Here is a 23,853-nt window from a genome sequence, read left to right on the forward strand (position 1 = left end):
TAGCTGTCTTAAGGGCGTAATAAGTGGAGATTTGGGGACCTCTGTCCATTGTTATGAGAGTCACATAAAAGGCAACTGAGCCAGAAGGGAGAACCTAGCTTCAACATTGAACTACCTTTAGGCAAATAGTAAATTAGATAGTGCTCATTGCTTATTCTGTAACGACAGGCCACTTGTAGTGGTTAGCGGCCTGAACCCTTTAGAGGGTCTGAGTCAGTGTGAAGACAAGGGGACTTGGGAGTGCATGGTAGAAACACAGACTGAGCAAGACACTGTCTTAGAACCAGCCACACAGCCTATTCCTGCAGTAATGGGCCCTTTGTGTTGTGTCATCAGTCTCCTCTTTTCAGTGTAGTGATGATGCATAATCCATTGCCTGAGATCAAAAACAACCAGGCTTCCCCCTCCCCTTTAGGAAAGGGATAAGTTCCATTGGGCTCAGTAGAGGGCCTACTCTATAGCTCAGTGAGGTCAATGAAAAGATCCCATTGCCTTCAGTGGGATTTGGCTCAGACCCATATTGCATTGGGGCAACTGGACCAGGGTATTCACAGGTTTGCTTCCATCCAGGAAAGGTATTTGAGAAGCCAGGGAGAATGGGATCTGGAGTCTTGATTTCCTGCATCTTAGGGAAAGAACTTTTGTGTAGCGAATAGAAATTGAAAACAGAAGACTAAATCGCATAGAAATCTCCCAGAGGAACCCGCTCTTTCCATATTCCGCTGCCTGTCTAGCCCAATTTAGCTAATGAGGTCTCAGCTGCAAAACTGCTAATTATTTTGAGACTCACATATCCTGTTTGATGCTGTTGAGTCAGTGATCTATATTAAGGAACTATGGTGCATATTTGGATAGTTTCTTATGTAGATAGGAGGAAAATGCAAAGATTCAAACTACTACCGTATGTCTGATGTACTGGCAGAGTCCCTCATTCCAGGGTTGTTTGTTTTATGTATAAATCTCTCATGTGTTAGGTACCTTCCCGGCAGGTATTTATGTGATTGGTTCCTGTTTATTAAAAGCTCATATGCAATGCCTTAGGTGCAGATTAATGATACAGACATTCAAAAAAACTCAATAGGTCAAAATGTCCAGGAAATGACACTCTCTACCCTTCTCCCCTCCCCCACCTCCTCACCTGCTCCTACAAAGCTCAGAGAAACAGATAAGCCTCAACTTTGGGACAAAGAGTGCTGTTTTCAAAGTGCCCAAATCAAAAGTGACTTAGGCATTGGCCTGTAGGCACTTAGGAGCTTACCTGGGAGTCAGGCACCTATGTACTTTTGAAAATCCGTCCCTATGTTGGTTTTGGAAATGGGATTTAGGCACCTAAGTCACTTTGGCACTTTGAACACTTTATCTTATGTCCCAGTCTCAAAGAATTCACCATCTAGTGTACAGACAATGGGAGCAGGAACGGCAGTCAGTGAACACTGAAGTTGTCAGTGCTGTGATCTTTTGGGATAAGATTCCTATTGCTGGTGAGTCTGGTGTTTTGCAGAAGAATGAATGCATATATTCTAAATGAGAGAGAGAGAGAGTTGGGCAGTTTTCCCCAAGCACTATTGTGGAAACAGCTAACCCAGGTGAATTCTGTGGCCATGACAGACTAAGGGCATGTCTACAGTACCGTGCAGTCACGTCCTAAAATACTTGCCTATCTCCGTTACAGAAGAACTTAGCTAGCAGAGATAGCCCAAGGGAGTGGTTGGTGTAATGAGTGGTTTCCTATTGATTTGGAATACCTTTTGTTTATCTTCCCTTGAGTATTTATCACTGCTGTGTTGGAGAACAGGATCATGTCTTTTTGAAAGATACAAGAGGATATCCGTACAGTCAGGGCAAGTGGCTAGCTATATTTCAGTCCACTCTCTTTTGTCCCTCTTGCAAGACAATGATTAGGGTGTAATAAAGTTAGTTTTGATCTGGTATATGTCAGTATGTTCAGGCTTCACCATTTCAGTGCAGAGACATTACAGTCCTGTTTCCTATTAGGTTTCCAGATGGACACTCTCACTAACCAGGCTGTTTTCTTACACACGTGCCCAGGAAACATTAGCTGAGTGTCTTATGTTAATGCACAAAAGAAGGTTTGCCATGCAAGATTCTCAGCTGCACTGTGTAAAAATAATGTCATCGGGTACAGTATCTGCTGTTAAAATCTTGCCGATGCTGGTGGCGGGCTGGCCAGGTATATACCGAAGGATTACTGCTCCCTAGCCTCTCATCAGAATCTGCATTGCATGTTACCGTTACTATCTGCCTAACAGCAAACGAGAGGTGCTAGCCAAAGAGAGAGTACGTATGTTCTCATTGGTCAGTGTGGGAGTCAGTGCCTTCTGCTCTGCTCAGCCAATCAGTGATCATACAGCCAATGAGAGCTTTGTGCTAGTTTTCCCCCTGGAAGGGGATTATGAGTGCCACCATGCCCAGCTCTCTGTGGGAATGTGGTATTTGTAAGGAGGTATTTGTGGTATTTTAGCCATATCCTATGTAGTCACAGATAGCACTTCAAAGAGAGTGAGTGAGCGGTTTGGGCCAAATCAAAGCCAGTTGAGGAAGATGAAAGGGTTTGCTTCTGCCAAGCATGAATCCTGGCCCATTGTTCCCAGATGAGGGAGTGTTGAAGTTATCAACTAAAACGCCAGGAGGAGATGGAGAAGGAGGAATGTGTCAGCCTCAAGCAGTGCCATTGCTTTGTTTTTCGCCAGTGTGGTTGTGTGAAAACACACCTCAGAAATGGGCAATAAACAATCTGTCCTCTTAAATCCAATCCTAACCAGCCCCCCCCTCCCCTAATTTGGGAAAGCCCTTTGGCACTTTAGATAAGTATTGAGGCTCGTTTTTGCGTTTCAGTGGAGATGCAGAATAAAGGGTAATGATTCTTGCCAATACAATCCCATGCTGAGTCTCTCCCTAACCAAATAGCTAAAATCTGGAATGATAATTCAAGAGCATAGTGAACCCGCCCTGGATTCTCTGCCTCCTTCTGTGCTACTGAGAGCTGAGTGAATGTGTCAACATCATCTTGTTAAGCCTTCTTTTCACCAAGGCTCTCTTACAAGGTCCACAGTTACTGAAGTAGAGAAGCTTCTGCAAAACTCATACTTCCTGAATGCAACAGTCTGAGATGTACATTCTGTAGGTAGCAATTTGTCTAGCTAAAGGAGTGTATGTTCTAATTTGACTGATAGAACTTCTAGGGTGAATTGCACAGGTGTGTTGGTGCTACTCTAAGATTAATTTCCCAGCACCTCAGTCTAGCCATGTTTCAGGGATTTGTTGGCATTAGCAGTGCTGCAGGGTAGCTGAGACCCCAAATTGTTTTTGTTTTTAAAAAAATCAACCCATTTTGGTTAATATCTGGAAATGTTTTAATGAAATTAGTTGGAAAGACTTTCAGTGAGAACAGAGTTTGTTGTTTGTTGGAATTTCAGCACTTCTCTCTGCAGCATTTGCAACCCAATCATTGCAGCATTGGATTAGCGCATGAGAAGCAGTGGATAAGGGTGACTAGTTCCATTTTATGGTCCAGGCTAAGTGAAATGCAAGAAATAAACAGAAATAGGAGACAGGGAAAAAATTGAGCCAGCTCCTCAGCTGGTGTAAATCAGCACTGCTGCATTTACTTTAGTGGAGCTATGCCGAGATACATCAACTGAGGATCTGTTCCTTAATTTTTAATCCGTGGTGGTATTCATAACATAAGCAAGAATCTTCATTGTGCTGATTCTCAAGCACACGGTGTCCCTTCAGCATGGGATTTCCTAATCTTGATTTGCAATGTGTCCCCACTTTTAATTACATTCAAAATCATCCATATATAAATATAATAGTCAGGTGGGTTAATTCCATTAAATTCTCCCAGGAATCCCTTATTTTCTAAGTTGCTCTCATTTAATTGCTTGAATCCAATGAGAGAGAGAAACTTCCTAAGAATTTACTAAGCTCGTGAGCTTCTTTGGTCCTGTGCAGCACAGATCTGGGCTCCCCTTTTCCCTGGCCTTTGGGGGATTGGGCAATCAGCATGAAACTGTCTAGGATTGAGATTGCAATTCTAGTTTAATTTTGAACTGCTACCAGCCCCAGAAGGTAAAGGCTGCTGCATAGAAATAGGCCAACTATTCTGGAGAGTGAGCTGGGCTTTCTCCTACTGAAGATAGTTAAGACCCAGGCAGACTGCGAAGAGCTACAAGAGGATCTCTCAAAAACTGGGTGACTGCGCAACAAAAAGGCAGATGAAATTCAATACTGATAAATGCAAAGTAATGCATATTGGAAAACATAATCCCAACTATTCATATAAAATGATGGGGTCTAAATTAGCTGTTACCATTCAAGAAAGAGATCTTGGAGTCATTGTGGATCCTTCTCTGAAAACATCCACTCAACGTGCAGCGGCAGTTAAAAAAGCAAACAGAATGTTGGGCATCATTAAGAAAAGGATAGATAATAAGACAGAAAATATCATATTGCTTCTGTATAAATTCATGGTATCCCCACATCTTGAATACTGCGTGCAGATGTGGTCGCCCCATCTCAAAAAAGATATGTTGGACTTGGAAAAAGTTCAGAAAAGGGCAACAAAAAATATTAGGGGTATGGAATGGATGCCGTCTGAGGAGAGATTAATAAGACTAGGACTTTACAGCTTGGAAAAGAGACGACTAAGGGGGTATATGATTTAGGTGTATGAAATCATGACTGATGTGGAGAAAATCAATAAGGAAGTGTTATTTACTACTCCTCATAACACAAGAACTACAGGTCACCAAATGAAATTAATAGACAGCAGGTTTAAAACAAATAAAAGGAAGTATTTCTTCACACGACGCACAGTCAACCTGTGGAACTCAACAGAGGATGTTGTGAAGGCCAAGGCTATAACAGAGTTAAAAAAAGAACTAGATAAATTCATGGAGGATGGGTCCATCCCTGGCTATTAGCCAGGATGGGCAGGGATGGTGTCCCTAGCCTCTGTTTGCCAGAGGCTGGGACTGGGCAACAGCGAATGGATCACTTGATGATTACCTGTTCTGTTCATTCCCTCTGGGGTACCTGGTATTGGCCACTGTGGGATGACAGGATACTGGGCTAGATGGACCTTTGGTCTGACTCAGTATGGCCGTTCTTATGTTATGTTCATCTGCTTGCAAACTTTGCAGGGACTGTAAACCAGTTAAGGGGAATGTTAGACAATTGCTGCAAGGAGATGTTAGATGTATCGGGTGCATTGCCCTTACCACCCCAAATTGGATTCATCTAAAACCTTCTTCCCCAGATGAAAGGGTTTGGAGGGGGATTAATACGTGACTGCAATGAGGTCCATGCACTGACACAAAGTGCAGTAGCCTGGAATGCCAGCGAAGCAATGCCCTGGCATAAAACCACAGGCAAAGGTTTAGGATGATGTCAGGTTGGAATGCTCCTTGGCATTTCATATGGGAGCTCTGCAACCTCTTCTAAGGGGATTTGAAATGAAATGAATGTTCTGGGGTAGGGGAAGGACCTATCTATGGAAATCGCATAAGCGTTGTGTGGAGTAGCCACAGTGAGTCCAGACATATACAATGAGGATGATGCTGAGTTAGTGTAACTTGCTTGTTAGGCTTCCATGGGACCTGAGCTTGGTTGGGATACCGAGAAATATAAATGTTCAGGGGTTGGAATCAACATGCAGAAGTCCCAACTAGTGCAGAAGTTGGTGGGTTAACAGTAGAGAATGTGAAATCAGGCAAGTCTGTACTGTATGTTAGTACTTCCATCTCATTTTGTTTGCTGATCACATTTACTTCACTGGAAGCCCTTTGGAAACAATGGTGCATTTCCCATCCTCATTAACTGAATGTCCATCTTTGTCTCTGCCATCTCCTGTTCTTTGTGTATGCCGCTATCATCCAACCATCAGAGATACTCATGCCTTTGGGTCGCACGCTAACGCCCTCACGGCTGTGATATTAGCAGGTGATTTTTGACTCCTGAATGGAAGCAGGTCAAGCTGCAAATGAAACAGACGGCAGGACAAAGTGTATGAAAAGCCGATTGATAGAGGAAAAGTGAACCCAACAACCCCTGGTCTTTCTGAACAGGGGTGATTATGGCCTAGGCTGCTGCTGGCTCACTCTGAAACTTACCTTTGTTGATAAGGCTAGTGCATGTTTGGAGAGAGTGCCTGCTATTTGTTTGTTCCATCCCCAGTAAGGATTGAGAGCATCCCTAAGTGGACTGCTAGCTGGAGAATTACCCAGTGGAGTAAAGAGTTCATTGTTGTTGTCTTTTGTTTGATTCTGGAGTTCACATTTTTCCTCAGCTGTGTAATATGAGAACTCTTATTCCAGACAAAGCATGCATGTAAAAATGGTACAAATGCATGGCTGTGTTAACAGTGTATCTGTGCAAATAACAAAATCAGCATTAGGAAACCAGTTCTATAAATATCTTTGCATTGAGTGACCTGGGTCATCGGAGTTGCTTCCATGGAACATGTTTATAGAAGTGGTGAGATGCACCAGAGCAAAATATACAGTTGCTTAATGTGCAACAGCAGAAGCACAAAGTCTTCAAATATCATTAGCCCTTGATTAATAATTCATCTTAAAATCAGTTTTAAAAAATTAAAATGCTGAATGCAAATCCAAATTGAAGTTATATTGGGAAATGGAAATATCAGTGCTATTTCCCACCTCATCTTCCCCTTTCCCCTCCCAGAAGTGATCTAAATTGGAGCCTGCATGTGCACAGAATGCAGTGTGATGCATACAGTATGTTACCTAAATGCAACACTTGATAAACTTCTATTGCTTTTTTTGTGTGTGTGTGTGTGTTTTATATCTGTTCTTTCCAGGCTTCGTGGACTCGGCCCGAGAAGCAAGAGGTATAAGATTACCAGACCAGTAGCCAATCCCTTTAGGTTTTTTTAAAAGTGTTACAGATTAACATATCGCTAGTACAGTAACCAAGCCAGCTAAACCAGTATTAGTAATTTAACCATATTAAAAAAAGAAAAAAGATCAGCTGATAGTGGTAGAAGTTGCTTGACTTATAGTGACGCATCTTTGGATGAGCAAACAAGCTGTGTTAGGAGTTGGCAGAGGTCATGCGTGAGAACCCTACTTGCCATTTAAACCACAAGACTGTAATTTTCAGTGGATGTGAAATCAAATAGACAAAAGCCCATTTAGCCAAATGGCCACCCGAGAGGTGGCACTTCGCTGGAATTATGAGACTTTCCCTTCCATGTAGTTTGGGAAAGTAGCTTCCCTCTAAGAACCTGGCTGCCTCCACTCCAGCCCAACTCACCTGTTTGCTCATTGCTCTCATTAGGTTCAGTCTTCTCTTAAAGAACAATTGCATCACATTCCATCTCAAAAGCAATGTAATTACATGTCCCCAGGCTGCGTTTCTCCACAAAATGCTCCTAAATTTACCTTATCTATCTATCTCTTTGTGGGGAGGAGGGGAAACTTGGGGGGAGTTAAGTGTATTTAAATAACACAATTTGGTGCAAATTGGTTGATATTTTTCACATGAAATTATGTATTTAAAATATTCTATTTTTACATATTCATGATTTGTAGAGAGACTTCTTCCTTCCAAATGTGCCTGGGAACCTAATTCCCAAGCAAATAGCAGTGGTGGTTAGAGCTTGGTGACTGCATTTCGTATTCTTAGCAGCAGTATTTTGGTAGCCTGACTGAGTATCTTAACCCAATAGAAGTAGAGAGGGCGATGTGGTTTAGACAAGGTTCGGCTGTTACCCAAGCCCATCAACATCTGCTTCAGGTGAGGATGATGGGAACTTGCCTCGTCCTGTTCTGAAGTAGTATGTTGGAGAGCCATGAACATGGAAGATGGAGACGTAGAATATTCATGCTGGTTTCTACTGGAGGATTTGGAATTTTAATAGTTTCCTTTCTTTATGCCTAAGTTAATTCATGTTATAATTGTATATTCTTTAATACATTGCACTGTGTATCTCATGCCTTTTTAATTTCAAAAGTAATGCTACTAAACTTAGTCGGTCTGAAATCGTTTCCCTCCCTGACTTCTAAAGGAGTTGAGTGGGGGTTTGTGAAGGATACTTTATTATACTCTTGCCTTGCGTAAGCTACTTTGGAGGGGAAGTAGCTGTTAGCTACTTGTGCTTCTGAACCCCAATCAGCCATGCTCTCATTCGGCATAGCCCTGTAAATCCTCCCTCACCATTCCAGCCCAGAATGTACTGGAGAAAGGGAGAGCGTCAGAAGTTAGCAGCAGATATGAACCAAAAAGAGTGTTATCACAGACAGCTGTTAAAAGCTCAGTTACAGGCAAAACAGACAGTCTTATTATGGCTTGAGTTGTGAACTGGACTTATCTGAAACATTCCGCTCCAACATAATCCGGTCCCAAATTAATGGTGCCTTGTTGATATCTGTGCAAGGCAATGCTAATTCCCAGTTAAGTGCACTCTGACTGGGATAATGAAAGCACAGAGCTAGGATGGGTCCCTCATCTCCTTCCTTTTGATTTTCCAACTGTGTCCAATATTTCAGGGTGACTCTGCCTGGTGGTGCTTGCCACTTTGCTAATGATGCCAATATGTGTGAGAGGCAGTTGTGTGCCGGGGGGCGGGGGCAAGGGGTTGTACCTGTGTGCTCTATTTGGAGAGGACTCAAACATCCTAAAAACAGACTCTCCTGACCCACGTAGGAGTAAATGTTCCTTTAGCTCTGGAGTATTGAAAACCAGGCCAACTCTTTTGATAACATCTAATGCCCTGTGAATTGGGAAAAGTACAGAGAAGGGCAACAGAAATGATGAGGGGTCTGGAACAACTTCCATGTGAGGAGAGCTTAAAAAGCCTGGGAGTGTTCAGTTTAGAGAAGACGTGACTGAGGGTGTATGAAAAAGGTCTAGAAAATCATGACTGGTGTGAAGAAAGTGAAAAAGTTACCTCTTCACATAACACAAGAACCTGGTGTCACCCAGTGAAATTAAAAGGCGGCAGGTTTAAAACAAACATCAGGAAGTACTTCTTCCCACAATGTACTGTCAGCCTATGGAACGTGTTGCCAGGGGATGTTGTGAAGGCCAAAATTATAACAGGGTTCAAAAAAGAACTAGATAAGTTCATGGAGGATAAGTGCATCTATAGCTATTAGCCAGGATGGTGAGGGATGCAGCCCTGTGCTTTGGGTGTCCCTACACCTCCAGCTACCAGGAGCAGGGACTGGACGACAGGGGACACATCACTTGATAATTGTCCTGTTCTGTTCATTCCCTCTGATGCATCTGGCACCAGTCACTGTTGGACGACAAGATACTGGGTTAGATGTACTGTTGGTCTGACTTTTATGACCACAGCACAATGAGCAAAGACAAAAAAATATGGTTTCACATGGAAAACATAGTGCGATAGACTAATGCCTCATTAGGAAACCTTTCACAGCACCTGTAAAGCTACCAAATGTAGTGATCCAGACTGGCACACTGTCCCATGCATGCGTGAAATAGAGCTCTATGTCTCTGTCCTGGAGACTGTGCCAGGGAGAGAGGGCAAAGTTGTTAGCATGTGGCCATGGCTTGGTTTCGTCAAGCTTGCCGCAAACCTTCTTGGAGCAGGGGGGACAGGAGAGAGAGAGGCCGAATTGCTTCCATATTTTATCAATGGATATCAATTTTCTGCTTGTAGATATGAAAGGCTTAAAGGACAAAAAAGTGCTGAGTTAATGGATTGAGATAGAGCTGGAAACAGCGGGGCCTGTCTTTTCAGCACAACTTGTTCAGAGCTGGATGATCACCTTTACTTATAATTAACTCTTTCAGCTTCAAGCTTTTCCCAGGCTGCAACCTCTAAACAAAAAGATATCTTAGACCCAGAAGAGCTGTGCACCCAAGAGCTCAATAGAGCGCTCTCTGCTAAGGCTCAGAGTTTCTTTGGGGTTTGAGATTGTAAGTCTGTTTAGCTGGGAGTTTGGAGTACTTACTGTTGTAATCACAACACGCAGTTGCGCACACACAAGGGAGTGCAATTTACCAGTTGGTAGCGTCCAGAAGCTTGTTAGGCACTCACAAACAAGTAGATATCTGTGTTTCAAAGGGCTTAAATTGGAGTAGTCGGTAAGGCAAAAGGAGCAGGGAAAGGTGACAAAGTTCCATGGTTATATGGGTTGGGAGAGCCTGTCTTGAATGATTCATTCTTATGATTCAGGGATGTTAGGAGTTGCAACATTTCAGTTGTTAAGGAACAAGGTGATTCTGACAGACGGTTGTAATCTCTTTGAACACCTTGTGACCGGGATGTAATGCTCCCTATCTATATACTGCCTGACATATATATACTCACACACCGCATATAGGAGCAATTCCTAAATCGGCTTGAAGCCAATCACCTTATTACAGAACTTGTTTAAACTCACAGACCCTACGAAAACTTCAAGCAAGGGTATTCGAAGACTCATATATTTTCCCACCCTGTTTACAAATCTTGTGCAGGTCAGCCCCATGTTCAGACAGGAGCACTGAACTTTCACACTACATGGCCTCTGATTCAAACTCAGGGTCCTGGTTCTGTGCTCACTTACACTGATGTGAATTGGGAATGACTCCACTGAAATCAGTAGCGTCACTCCGGTGTAAAACAGATACAAGTGAGAGGAGAATCAAGCCTGCGATCTTGGTGTTCAGGTCTGTTGGAAACTGACCTAGTCATAGTAGGGCTCTACAAGAGTGCAGTAAGTGGGGAATCCCTTAGCTAGTATCTATCAAGCCTTGCGTTGTAACTCTGAACACAAGAGCCATGGCTTGCCAAGCTTGGACACCTCTCAACCGGAGACACCACCTTCCTTAGCTGCGTATCTTTTGACATGTGCCAGCGTGGGATAGGTAACTCCTCTCCCACTTCCTTGGTGCTTTGGGATTGCTGCATTCAGCCTTGTACAGCAAGGAGTAATGCTGCTTTGGTAAATTTCACTACTATACAGCTCTAGACTGCTTGCAGGTGATTGCTTCTAAAGTACTGAGCATGGGGTGGGCAGGGAGAGCTGATGGGGGAATAGAACTGTATTAAACCCTGGTGCCACAGTGGCCCGGCCTCCTTATACCCTGTCAGCCCCAAGCGGCTTGGTGCCCAGTCTCGTACTCTGTCTTCCTTTCCTACTAGACTCTGGATGGGCGGATAGTGGTGCACAGCCACGCCCGAGTGTCCTCCCTGACGCTCAAGGACATTCAGTACACGGATGCTGGAGAATATGTGTGCACAGCCAGCAACACCATCGGGCAAGACTCCCAGGCCATGTATCTTGAAGTGCAATGTAAGTATGGTCAATGGGCTCTTGTCTGCAGAGGGGGCAGTGTTGATTCCCTAAGAAGTGGCTCACGTGGCCGCAGGGCATGCTGTCCGAAGGCTGATGCCTGTTAGATGGCAGTGAGCCATGTTCTGTTTCAGCGAAGGTCATGGGAGTCCACGCAGTCTAGAATCAGTTTCTGGGGTAAGAACCAGCCATATTGCTTTCTGGGAAGACAAATAAAGCAGGGTCCATAAACAGTTCTGTGTGCGCAAATGAAGGGTCCTGGGGCCCTCAGCTGGTGTAAATCAGCACCACTCCAGTGCAAGTCCTGAGCTGCATCAGTTTACACCATCTGGTGACACGTCCCAAAGTGTTTGTGGGCCAGGTTTGTGCCTCCTGAAGGTAGAGCAAGGAAGCTAGATCCTCCTCAGTCCTCGTGCATTGGCTTGGTACAGCAGGGCAGCTGCTGTTCAAACCTTCCCCCAACTCCATTTTTGAACGGCCTAACTGATGCCTGGCAGGACTTGAGGAGCCCTCTGCTCCACATCCTCCACCCATGGTATCATTCCCTTTGGTAGAGCATCCCCGGTGCTCTCTGAGTAGCTGGAGGGCGTGCACCCATGGGTGAGTGGCAGGAGGCACGCTCTGTTCCCTGGATGTGTAATGCACTGTCTGCTGAGCCCCACCCCCAGGAGCTTAGCATTCCCAGCCCTTGCCAGCCCCAACTCCTATCCCCTGCCAAGGAGTGGAGGTCAGGACACCAGGCCCGGGAACCAGACCTGGATTTCCTGCATGGGAGTACAGAACCCCAGCTGGGGAACTAGGCTGGTGCAGGGGGGCATTTATGGCTCCAGTTGCCTCAAATGATGCTGTCTTGGTTCCCAGATGCCCCCAAGCTGCAGGGCCCTGTGGCAGTCTACACCTGGGAGGGGAATCAAGTGAACATCACATGCGAGGTGTTTGCTTACCCCAGTGCTGTCATCTCCTGGTTCCGGGATGGACAGCTGCTACCAAGCTCCAACTACAGTAACATCAAGATCTACAACACCCCATCAGCCAGCTACCTGGAGGTGAGGACGGGGCTCTCAAGGGGAGGGATATGAATGTACAGCCTTCATGAGTTATAGATTAATGTATGTTTGTGGCACCGAGAGCCCTGATGGGAGTTCTCTGTCCCTCTGTGCGGTCTGTTGCTGCCCCATCTGTAAACGGGGAAGAAGCATTTCCAGCCCCTAGTGGCAAGAAGTTATGGCCTGGCCTGTGGCAGGAGCAGAGATGGCACGCTGTGTGCCAAGAGACAGGACCATTCCAATAAAGGGCTGAAGAATGGATTGCTCGTTAGTGGTCAGAAGCATGCTTGGCTGCAAACCAGTAAGAGGCCCATTCTCTGCCCTGAACAGGTTGCAGTCTAAATGTTGGACAAGAGGGAACACGTGAGAGTGACGCATCATTGTAGGCAGGGCAAGGAATCAGGAGGAAGCACCCAACTTACAAATGAAATAGGATTGTTGTTCATTTGTTGTGTCTATCCGGGTAGTTCCCAAAGGATCCAGTCAGGACTGAGACCCCTTTATGTTGAGTGCTGCACAGAGCCCTAGGAAGACACAGTCTCTTGCTCTGTATCTCGGGACGATATCTGTGGAGACGCACCTGATCTACAGTCTCTTCCCCTTCACTGTGGTACATGTGTGTGTCATTGTGCAGTTTGATTAAAGGAGAGAGGGTGCAGGAAAGGAGGAGATAACAAGGCAGGAGGCTAAAGAAGGCCTTTTGACCCCTGTAAATTGAACAGCCTGTGGAGCAGAGGCAGGGCCTTTTCTTCAGCTTCTCACCTATCACCACAGGGCCCCTGGGCAGCCTGCATGTGTCTCTGATGCGCTGATGCTCAGCATCCATGTTATGGTACCTTGGTATCTCCCCTTTCAGTAAAACCCAGCAGGGGTTGGGGAAGTTGGGCTTTGAGATCTGGGTGCATCCTTAAACACCCCCACTCCTGATCCTTAAACGTCCAGGTGACACCGGATTCCGAGAATGACTTTGGGAACTATAACTGCACCGCAGTGAATCGCATCGGCCAGGAGTCCTCAGAATTCATCCTTGTGCAAGCAGGTGAGTGTCCCACACAGCCCCTTGATCCATTGACAGGAGGACGGCTGGCAGGATGCACAGGCAGTCATTGCACTGGTGTGATGAAGGGAAAGCCTTTCTCTACTCCAGGTGTCTGCCTTGAGGGACATCAGAGCAGCCAGTTGTAGCTCACAAGTTTGAAGGTGGTGTCAATTCCAGGAATTTTGGCTCCTGCCCCATTTTTGGAGGTGGCTGCTTTTTGCCCGAGTAGGCCTTTGTGCACCCTACAGTACCCACTGATGCTGTGACAGAATCTTGCTTTTTGGCTTTTAATAGCAGCGCTGTGAACTATGCTCCATAAAACTGCTGCCACACACAAATCCCAAAGCAGCACATGCCAGCCAGACAGGCTTCTCCACCTGCCTTGGTAACCAAACAGGCTGGGAGGGGCTCCACTATCCTGAACTCAGAGTGCCCTCAATAATTAATGTGCCCGGTTGCCATGGAAATAGTTAGGAATTACCCAGCTGTACATTCAAATGTTCTGTGAGGAAGGCCCGAAGCAGCAGAATAGTCTCCAGGGTGCATGCATAGCCATGTGCCAGCTGTATTTATTCGTCAGAGTAAATAAGTGACCAGGAGGGAAATGCTGCGAGTCTCCTGTCCCTGATGGGAGGGAGGAAATGAAAACTCCACAATTCACAGAGAACCTGTTTGCTTCCCAAGAGTCCCTGTAGCAAGCCTGGACGAGGACAGGGTCCCACCTGTGGGCCTGAGCACAAGGCAGAATGCAGGCAGATGTTTCTGGGATTGACACAGACACCTGCTCTCCAAGGGCACAGGCTGTATGAACATTTGCCACCTGCCCTCTGCACATCACTGCTTATTATTTTCCTTCCTCCCCCAGATACTCCGTCCTCTCCTTCCATTGACAGAGTGGAGCCCTACTCCAGCACTGCCCAGGTGGAGTTCGATGAGCCCGAGGCCACCGGTGGGGTGCCCATCCTCAAGTACAAGGCGGAATGGAGAGCATGGGGCGAGGAGGATTGGCATTCCAGGTGGTATGATGCCAAAGAAGGTAGGGTGTGAAAAATCATTGTCCCTCTTAGCATCTCAAGAGTCACTTCTTGTTTTTGGAGTGAGAAAGTTCCCCCCTCTAACTTCAGCATCCATTCTAGGCTCTTCGGGATTCCCAAAGTGGAATCCACACCATGGTCAAGTGTTGGTGGTATTCTAAAATCACTCCCACTGGTATGAAGTGTATGCCTTCAAGTTACCCTGCTGTGTGCTCTGTTCCTGCCATTCAGCTGTGCAGAGCCCCACTACTTACAGGATCAGAAAACAATAGTGTCAACAAAGACTCTAGACCTATTGTTATTACGTATGTAGTTATTTGTATTGCAGTATCACCTGGATTTCTCAATCAGGGATCAGTCCCCATTGTACCAGTTGCTGTTCACACGTGAAAAGACAGTCCCTGTCTCAAAGAGCTTGCAGTCTAAGTAACTGTGATCTAAGCAACAGAAATAGTATTGTGCTCACCTGATCTTTTCGTTTAAAGCCAAACCCAGTTGAGTTCCAGATCCAGTTTTCCCTGGGTCAAAGGGTCATCAGACTGGTTTGCAAGAAGCTCATTTAAGAGGAGGGTACCACCATGCTTCATAGGGAGGATGAATCTAAGCAGAGAGAGAGAGAGAGAGACTCACTCATTAGACAGAAATCTATATAGCCGGGGGTGGTTAAGAAGAACCCTCCCTTTTAAGCATCGGAATTAACTCCAGCTTTAACATTTTTAAGGGACCTTCCAGGTCATCTGTCAGGGACGTTCCATGGGCAGGTTCAGCACTAAAATATTGGTCATTAGAACACGTTATTTGGGAATATAGGAGTCACCATGGTCCAATTAACCCAGTGCCCTTTCTCTAACAGTGGCCAGTACCAGTTGTTTCTGAGGAAAGTGTGAGAAACCCCATGGTGGGCAGATGTGTGGTAACATGCATGCCTATGAAGGTCTCATCCTAATCTCTAATACTGAATAATCGGATTAAGACCTAAAGCATGAAGTTTAATATCCCTCCCAAAGTTTTTGTTAGTGTTAACTATTATAGTGGGATATTCTTTCTCCATACAAATGTATAATCCCTTTTCAAATCTTGCACAGTTCATGGCCTCAGTGACATCTGGTAGCAGTGAATTCCACAATCCAATCACTCATGAAAAAATATTTCCTTTATTCAGTTTTGAATTTCCTATCTTTTAGTTTCATTGAACGTCTCCTTGTTCTTGTGTTGTGAAACAGGGAGAACAGAAGTTCCTGGTCTGTCCCATCTAGACCAGTCATTATTTTATATAATTTTATCAAGTCCCCTCTTCTTCATCTTCTAAGGTAAATAGTCCCAGGCCTTTCAACCTCCAAGGCCCCCAGTCATTCTCTTTGCCGGTCTCTGTACCCTTCCTAGTTCAGCAATATCCTCAAGGTCCTTCATTTTCAGTTTTTATTTTGTTTAAAATTTCCCAGGAATTTAAGTGTTACTACAAAAATTTTAAAAAATGGATGAAAATTAATGCAAAAAATAGCGTCACGTTTTTCTGGGTCAATATCACATTTAACATTGGGGGACTGGAAAACCGAATAAAAGCAACTAATAGAGAAAAATAAAGTATTGAACGTAAAAGCAGTTTAATGCTATGGTTTATTTAATGAACTGTATATTAACAATACATACACATATGAATGCACATGTGTATTTATCTGCCACTCTATTGCCTTCCTTTAACAGACAGCCTCATATTTACACTTAGACTAACTTATTAACAAACATATCTGCCTAGCATAGTGTGCTGCATTTTCTTTACATAATCAGTATTTTCATGTATTTGGTCCAAAATTGAGGTGAAAATCAGTAAAAAAAACAAATAATACCTTCTTAAAGCCTGGGAATTTTTCAGTGAAAACTTAAAGAATCTTAAATACCCTATTCAAGATGGGGTGACCAGCTCTGCACACAGGAACCCAGATGGAGCTGCCCCATTAATCTGCATAATGGTTTCATTCATGTATATTGGTTTGTACCTCCTGCCCAAGGCACTCTGTGCAGCGCTGCCATAAACTACAGAAAGCAACCAGTCAGCAGAGTCCAAATTCCCTTTTCCCCAGGAGGTCTAACTCCCATCAAATCATGCAGCATGGCGACAGTCTGTGCAAATCTATACACCTTAAATTCCCCCTGGAGTCCAGTAAACCAAGGCGGTTTGGCGCTGGTGGAGGGAGAATTTTGTTCCAGAGGGTTCCACCATATGTATTATTATTTGCATTACCATAGCACACTAGAGTCCCTTCCCCCCACAGGAATTACATCGCCATAGGTACAGTCAGATTTGGTTTCTCCATTTCTTCCTTTCTGTGAAGTGGAAATAGATTTTCTTTAGTTCAGCCAATAAAAACCTCACTAAGTCCCCCCTCCCACCTCTCTCCTTAAACTGTGTCTGAGCCTCACGGCTTGATTCCTAAGGGAGGGTTGCAGCCTCTTCTCTTGCTGGAGGCTTGGCTCCCAGTCAGTTCGACAGGAGTTGAGCAGACAGATAGCTGTACTTCTTCTCCCGCATCAATCGCTTGCGCCTCCAGGGTTTCTGCTTTTAAATTGTGCTGTGTCAGGAAGAAGGGAAATCTGTCCCCACGGTGATGGCTCAGGGTCATGCAGAGGCTGTGGTAGCTGGGGCAAGGTGAGGAATCCAGAATGATTCCTGTCAACCTTTGAGCTGGGTTAGGAGTCAGGTGATGTGTAAAACCTCTAGTCTGGCTGCATCTGCAAGAGCCTGTCGAGTACCACCAGCCTGCAAAGCTTAAACTGAGGGTCTCTGCCCATTTAATCACACACGATACCGTAGACAAATAGCAAATGGTTTTCTCGGCCCCTCCTTCTAAAGAATCCAGCATGTGACAGTGACGGTGTGCTCTGTGGGATCTGGTTTCCCCTTGAGGCATTGCTTTTCCCAATTGGTATTGAATACTAAGTTGTATGATGGAACACAACGAGGCCTAGACCCTACAACCAGAATCTTGGGAGGTCTGTAAGGGGAGTGAGACATTCTGCCTTGCATATGCCAAGCAATGGCCCACAAATAACATGAAGTACAAACCCTGCGTGCACATTGAGCAGTGAGCCATTCAGGTGGAAAGCAGTGATTTTCCCAGATCTTTTCCATTGCCGGGATCCTCCCTTTGATGTCTCACCCATCCAGCACATCATGTTTGTTCTTCTCTGCTGAGCAGAGATGCACTGTGGCTGCCTTGACAAATCAGCCTCCCCTGCATATGTATGCTCCCCAGCATGCAGGAACGAAGCTCCTGTTCTCACTGCAGGGTCCCATTCAGGTTCTTTCTCGGTGACTTGCACTGATTACAAGCCCAGATGTCATACCTTGAGCTTTGCACATGGATGCAAGAGGGGCTAAAGGGGTAGATGGGAACACTTAGGAGCCTGGAGTGTGCCTGGCTCCTCACGTGCCCCCATGCTGTGCAGACCCCTTGTTCTGTCTGGGGGGAGAGCAGTGGCTTTATTCCGCGGTGTGGTTAAAATACAGCTAGCTATCCATTCTCATGGATGCAGCAGATGTAGGTATGCACCCTACGCGCACAGACACGCCATGTGAATGCTTGTGCTGCCACATCTGCATTCCCATCCCTCTGTCACTTGCCTTGCTTTGGCTGCTGCTGGACTGTTTCTGTGAAACGTTCGGGGAGCCTGGGCTTGGAAGCCACACTCCAGCAGCTGACCAGCACTGGGCTCTGTGCACTCTGCAGCCACAGCCCCACATTGGGGTATGTAGGATCACTCCTGGGAGAGCCCCAGTGACGGGTGCCGCGGTTGCTCCCCTTGGTGTCTGCTCTGGGCCTCACCTCGTCTCATCTCCTTTGGAGAGGCCCAGGCGGCAATGCTAGCCCTGCAGTCTTTACACTGAACTATCCACAAAAGAGGGTGGCTTTGTTCCTGGGGCTTTCCTGCAGGGCCAGGCACAGCCCGCGCTCCATCTGTGTGCCTGACATTACAGGATATGAAAATGGGCTTGTACTGACTATCCATTCAAACCCCACTTTTCCCTTTTCCCCTCTCTCATTTCTGCAACAGCAAACATGGAGGGCATGATCACCATCATGGGCCTGAAGCCAGAGACAACCTATAACATCAGACTGTCAGCCATCAACGGCAAAGGCCTGGGAGAGATCAGTCCGGTGTCTGAGTTCAAGACCCAGCCAGTTCGTAAGTAAAAACCAGCCCTTCCCCCCGCTCTTTCTCTTGCAGGTCTTGGTGCACCCTTTGCAAAGTCTATTGAGCTTTTATGATTTTGCCGGATTCCATCATTAATATTTTCCCTAGAGTGAGATTTTGTATTGGGCTGCACCCCCAGGACTGCAACAAATGTTCTACTCTCCAGGAGACTTGGGCAGCAGTCAATCAGATGGCATTTTCATAATACAAACAAGCAGTCCATTGAGAAGGGCTGGGTCTCCCAATTGAAGCTACAGGCTATTTTCATTGCTTGGGGGCTAGGGGAGGAATCTTGGGGGCTAGATGTGGGTGTCAGAGAAGCTGCCATGAGAATGTGTTTGAAACTGCAGGAAGGAGGGAAGGTTATTTCACTGCGCCGCTGTTTGCTCTGTTAAAATGTTCATCTGCCTTGCTCTGCATCATCTCCCTCTGTCAGTGGGATGGTTCTCTGCAGCCTGGGGCCTCCCCTCCCCATCTTGATCATGAGCAAAAAGCCCTGGAGTCAAAATCAGGTTTGATTTTTGGAGGTGGGATTCAGTGTGAATTCTGCCAGCTGGGAAAAAGAGAAAATAATGACATTCCGTGTGCATGAAGAAGCATACTGGAGCCAGAAGGGAAGAGCTGATGTTTGCTTTATATGGAGTCCCTCCCTCTTTTATATCTGATCCCAGCCAAGGACTTAAGATCCTGGGTCAGCCCGAGTTGACTCCTTGTGAGTTCCTGCCATGCTCCCCCATGGTGTTTGATGTGGCGTTCACCCCTTTCATAAGGATGTGCCTGAATATGTCCACATGCATCTCCTGCTCTCCTGACTCTGCTCAAGCTAATGATGCTTTGCAGGCACTGTCATGAGTTCAGAGCTGTCTCCTCCATGATGCTCTAGTACACTGCCACTAATCATTCTGGAGCTCCTGAGAGTTTTGCACAGTCCCATAGGTAGCCACACTCCTGGTCACCCTGACTATCAAGCCCAGGAGCATATCAAGCCCAGCTCCATAGTCTCTGTTGCCTCTCCATCTCTTTGACATTTTTGTTTTTGGGTGTATCTCTTTTCTTTTTGTCTGTGTTCCATCTATGGAAAACCGCAGGCATTCCTCATTCACGTAAGTGCCTCGCTGCATCTCTTTCTTTCTAGCTATCCCTGGAATGCTCCCCTAACATGCCAGAGCTCTAGCATTTAATGTAGTTTTTTCTCCCTCTCCTTGTCCTTAGGAAAAACGTAGCCCATACTATCCATCTCCGAATAACACTGACCCTAGAGTAGCCATTTGCTCTGCTTAATGTGGCGCTCTGTTGAACTGAGCTCAGAGGCCTGTTCCCCATTGTACAGCATGCAGTATCAACAATTCGTCACTTGCAATGATTTTTCTAAAGGTAACGGCACTGCTGGATCAGCAGTTTCGGAATAGAGTAGCAAAATGTTTCTTGGTTAGCACTCATTAACATTTTTTAAGTTTTCATGAATTTTAGACGTTCAGAAAACAAACAGCAAAGAGCTTTAATGTTTAAGAAGAATTTTCTTGTGTTTCAGCCAACTCAGAAATTTTCAAAGATTCTGAATTTTTTCAAAATTTGGAAGTAAAAGGGGGGGAAATTGAGAAAATGTTCACAATTTCCCCCCTCCTTTTAACAAACTCTGTTCATAGTAGCACTTGCAATCCTCCAGCAATCAAATGGATTGCAGCCGCTTTCCCTTTAGTGCACAGACATATCTCCTTCTCCACCAGCAAAAATCCAAAATTAACTGAAGAAAATTAATGATGGGTTTGATGTGTGTGTTTGTTTAGAACACTTAGGTTTATCATCCAGGCTTAGTCAAAAAGTATTCATCACATATTCCATAGCTATTCCTGCCTTTCAGATTAACAGCATGGCAGTGAGGAGATGCCACTTCAGCTGGGTGAGAATTGCAGTAGCGGCTGCTTGCTATAGTACGACATACCCCCTTCTGGTGAGCTGATCCGGTGGCCAGAATTCTATTGGCAGCCTTTACTGGGCTGTTACCACCATGTTTGTGTTCTCAAAAACTTGCCAGAAGATATTGCAGCTCCCAAAAAGTGTATCAGTAGATATATATTGTGAAATTCTGGCTTCACTGAAGTTAAGAGATTGGCTGTTGACTTCAGTAGGGCCAGGATTTTACCCATAGGAGACTTGAGCTATTGGTGGTGAAATACTGTGGCCCTCTAGGAAAATCGAAGTTTGGGTAGATCACTAGATAGGTCAGTGGGTTGACTAACAGATAGCTAGATAGACCTGTATAGAGATGGTTGGATAGAATTTGTGATTGTACCAGTTACAAATAGGATAAGGTCAATGGGAAGAAATGTCATATCTATTGTGATTCTTGGACATGTGTGCAGTATTCTGCCTACACTGTTTGGAACCTGTAATTTTAGCAGAAGTAATTTATACCTCATATAAAGTTAATCACAGTTAGTATTATATCCATCTAGCAATTGGTTTGGCAGCGTGTTCTGAATTGAACAACAGCAGTGATATGCTGGGGAGATAAAGACACAGCCACTCAGATCTCTGATGATGAATACCATAAAAGGGGGGAGGGGGACTGAATTAGGCAGCAAAAACGGATATCAAAAGCCATGCTCACAGTCATAGCTCCAGATATGCCTGCCAAGCCACTTGCTCATTATCCAGTGACAATTTATGGCTCTTACAACAGAAGAGTTAAATCACACCTGTAATATGGCATTTTTCCACTGTGTTTTAAAGTATGGCGCCATCATCTAGAATTTGGTTTTCTGGACCAAAATGTATCTTCTCCGGTTCAATGGGACAGAGCTGCAGGTGCCCTGGCACGTCAGCTGATACAGGCTGAGACATACTCTTGGTCATGGAGTTTTCACTGTAATCTGGACAAATCCACCGCTTACCTCTTGCAATGTGATTGTTGGAGTAGATGAGGAGATGGTGATGGGAGACCAGGCCTGAGGGGGAGATATGAAATGATGTGTGGAGGTTGTTCCATGTGGGGGAATAGCGTGAAAGGAGAAGCAAAGCGTAGAGTGATGAGAGAGGAGGATAAATTATGTCAGAGGTTTGGTCAGGAGTGCTGTCGGGTTCTCCTGTAGGTCGTTGTAGAAACACCCATGGAAATGATGATGGATGATCACAGAGACTCGCCGTGGTGCAACTTCATAGAGCCTAGGTCAGGCAGGCTGGACACAGTCATCTGTCCTGTGATTGTGTAGACAGGATGGCTGAAATCTGTTGTGGGGATTGAGCACCTGAAAGTGCACAAAATCTAACCAGAATAGTGATTTAACATGCTCTAATATTCGAGCCCAACTCTGCAACCTTGATGGTGAGTCGCATGTACTCACACAGGCCACCCCACAGTGTTCATTGTGACCACTCTGGGTAAGTACCAGATGCCACTTGAATCAGGTGGCAGAATCAGTCCCCTGATAAGGAATGAAGATCAGGCTGTGCAGGGCCCAGTGCCTCTAGGGAGCTGAGGAAATTAGAGCAGACACTGGACAAGCTTGCTTAGCAGAAGAGCTCTGAGGGATTGGAGCATCATTATTGCAATACCGTTTTCTTTTCACTCTTTTCCTACCTGCTCCCATCCCCTTCTCTGCCATCCCACCTTGCTCTGAGTCAGGCTCAGAGTTGCCCTCCTGGTTTTCAAGGCCTATCATGGCCTTGCCTCAGCCAACTTCTCCTGCCTGTGAACAGCTCCTTCCACCTTGGCCTCCTCTCTGACAGCTCTCCCTTGACAGTGGCACTTCACTCACTAGCACCACCCTGTCTGTCAGAAACCCTGTCTCTCCCTCTGATACTCCTCCATCTTTCAATCTCTCCTTGCAACTTTCCTTTCCTTTCCTCTTCAGCTTACAACAGACTCTTGTGTTCTTTGTGAATGGGGCGTGAAGGTGGCTCCATAAGAATACACTGCATTGTATTACTTCAGGGGCTTTTGAAATGGTTTGATTTGTTCATGCAAATGATTGAAGATCAGACCAGGAAAGACCCTCTGGGATTTCATAGTCTCACAGTAGGGAGTCAGCAAGGTTTTGGGAAGGAATTTCACACCAGCTTTGCTCTTCTAAATTATTTGGGAATATTGTGGCAAAGGGATCCCAAGGGAATGCTGCTGGATGTATGTGATGCGCTGAGGTTCCTTGGAAAGCAGGGCACGGTGCTGCCTCCTCGGGTCTTGGGCTGGGGACTCAGCGTTGTAGAAGGAGTAGCAGAAAGGAGTCCGAGATGGATGCTGAGGGCCACAATCTCATGCTTTTATTCATGCTGAATAGGACTTTGTTCCATGAGTAGTCTTCGTCAGCCTGGTCCGTGCTAATATAAACACACAGCATGTGGTATGTAAAATATTTAATGACACCGTTTTTTTGAAAACTCAGCATGACTTCCCCTGGTGACAGAAAATGAAAAAGATAGAACCACACCTGACAGATGCTGGTCACAGTGAGTAGAATGTTCAGAAATGCCTACGTGACTTATTAATCCTACCATTGTTGTAGCCTTGTTGATCCCAGGATATTAGAGAGACAGGGTGGGTGAGGTAACATCTTTTTGCTGAATCAACTTCTGTTGGTGAGAGAAACACCCGACGAAGAGCTGTGTAAGCTCAAAAACTTGTCTCTCTCCCCGAAAGAAGCTGGTGGTTAGTGAAGGAGAGCTGCAAAAGAACTTAAAAAGACGAGGATAGACTAGTCCTGACATCAATGGAACTACTTGTGGAGTAATGATGGCCTTCCCCATGAGTAAAGAGATTAGAATCTGGCCCTCAACAGGAAGGCAGGAAGCAATGGCTACTTATCAGGCAGCAGTTTTCCAGACAGAGAGTGAGTCCTGCAAAAAGAATGCTGTAAGCCCCCTACTACTTATTTTTGTAGGGGATTGTGTAACTGATTTGCACGATGATACTGACATAAGGTTTTCAGGTTTGCATATGTTTCTTAAATCTAAAGCCGATAACTAAGAACGTGTCACTCCTGACAAATACATTATATTCTGTCTCTCAATCCTGATAAATAAGTTAATTCAAGTTAAAGACAACCAGTTTCTTGACAGTTCTTACATGGCTACTCAGCGGGAAGAAGAACAGAAAATGTTTTGGTTAAGCCCAGTTCCGTTTCATTATCTGAAGTTGCCCCAGGAACAGTAGCCAATGCTCTTAGTCCCAAATGCCCCTTTTGCCATTTAGATAAGTTTGCAGAAGCAAAGACAAAATGCTTCAAAAAATCATCATCATCTCAGTTTAT

At 45.3% G+C, this 23,853-nt stretch overlaps 1 protein-coding gene across 1 annotated transcript in view; it reads left to right on the forward strand.

Annotated features, from left to right (window-relative positions):
- NCAM1 (neural cell adhesion molecule 1) overlaps positions 1–23,853 on the forward strand; it is a 274,693-nt gene that overhangs the window by 195,394 nt on the left and 55,446 nt on the right. The window contains exons 10-15 of the mRNA XM_077839698.1: positions 6,845–6,874; positions 11,144–11,294; positions 12,156–12,340; positions 13,283–13,379; positions 14,245–14,415; positions 18,467–18,598. Coding sequence (XP_077695824.1) covers positions 6,845–6,874; positions 11,144–11,294; positions 12,156–12,340; positions 13,283–13,379; positions 14,245–14,415; positions 18,467–18,598 — 766 coding nt within the window. The remainder of the gene's footprint in view (positions 1–6,844; positions 6,875–11,143; positions 11,295–12,155; positions 12,341–13,282; positions 13,380–14,244; positions 14,416–18,466; positions 18,599–23,853) is intronic.

The sequence above is a fragment of the Eretmochelys imbricata genome, chromosome 22 (assembly GCF_965152235.1).
Source record: "Eretmochelys imbricata isolate rEreImb1 chromosome 22, rEreImb1.hap1, whole genome shotgun sequence".
Classification (NCBI taxonomy): Eukaryota; Metazoa; Chordata; order Testudines; family Cheloniidae; genus Eretmochelys; species Eretmochelys imbricata.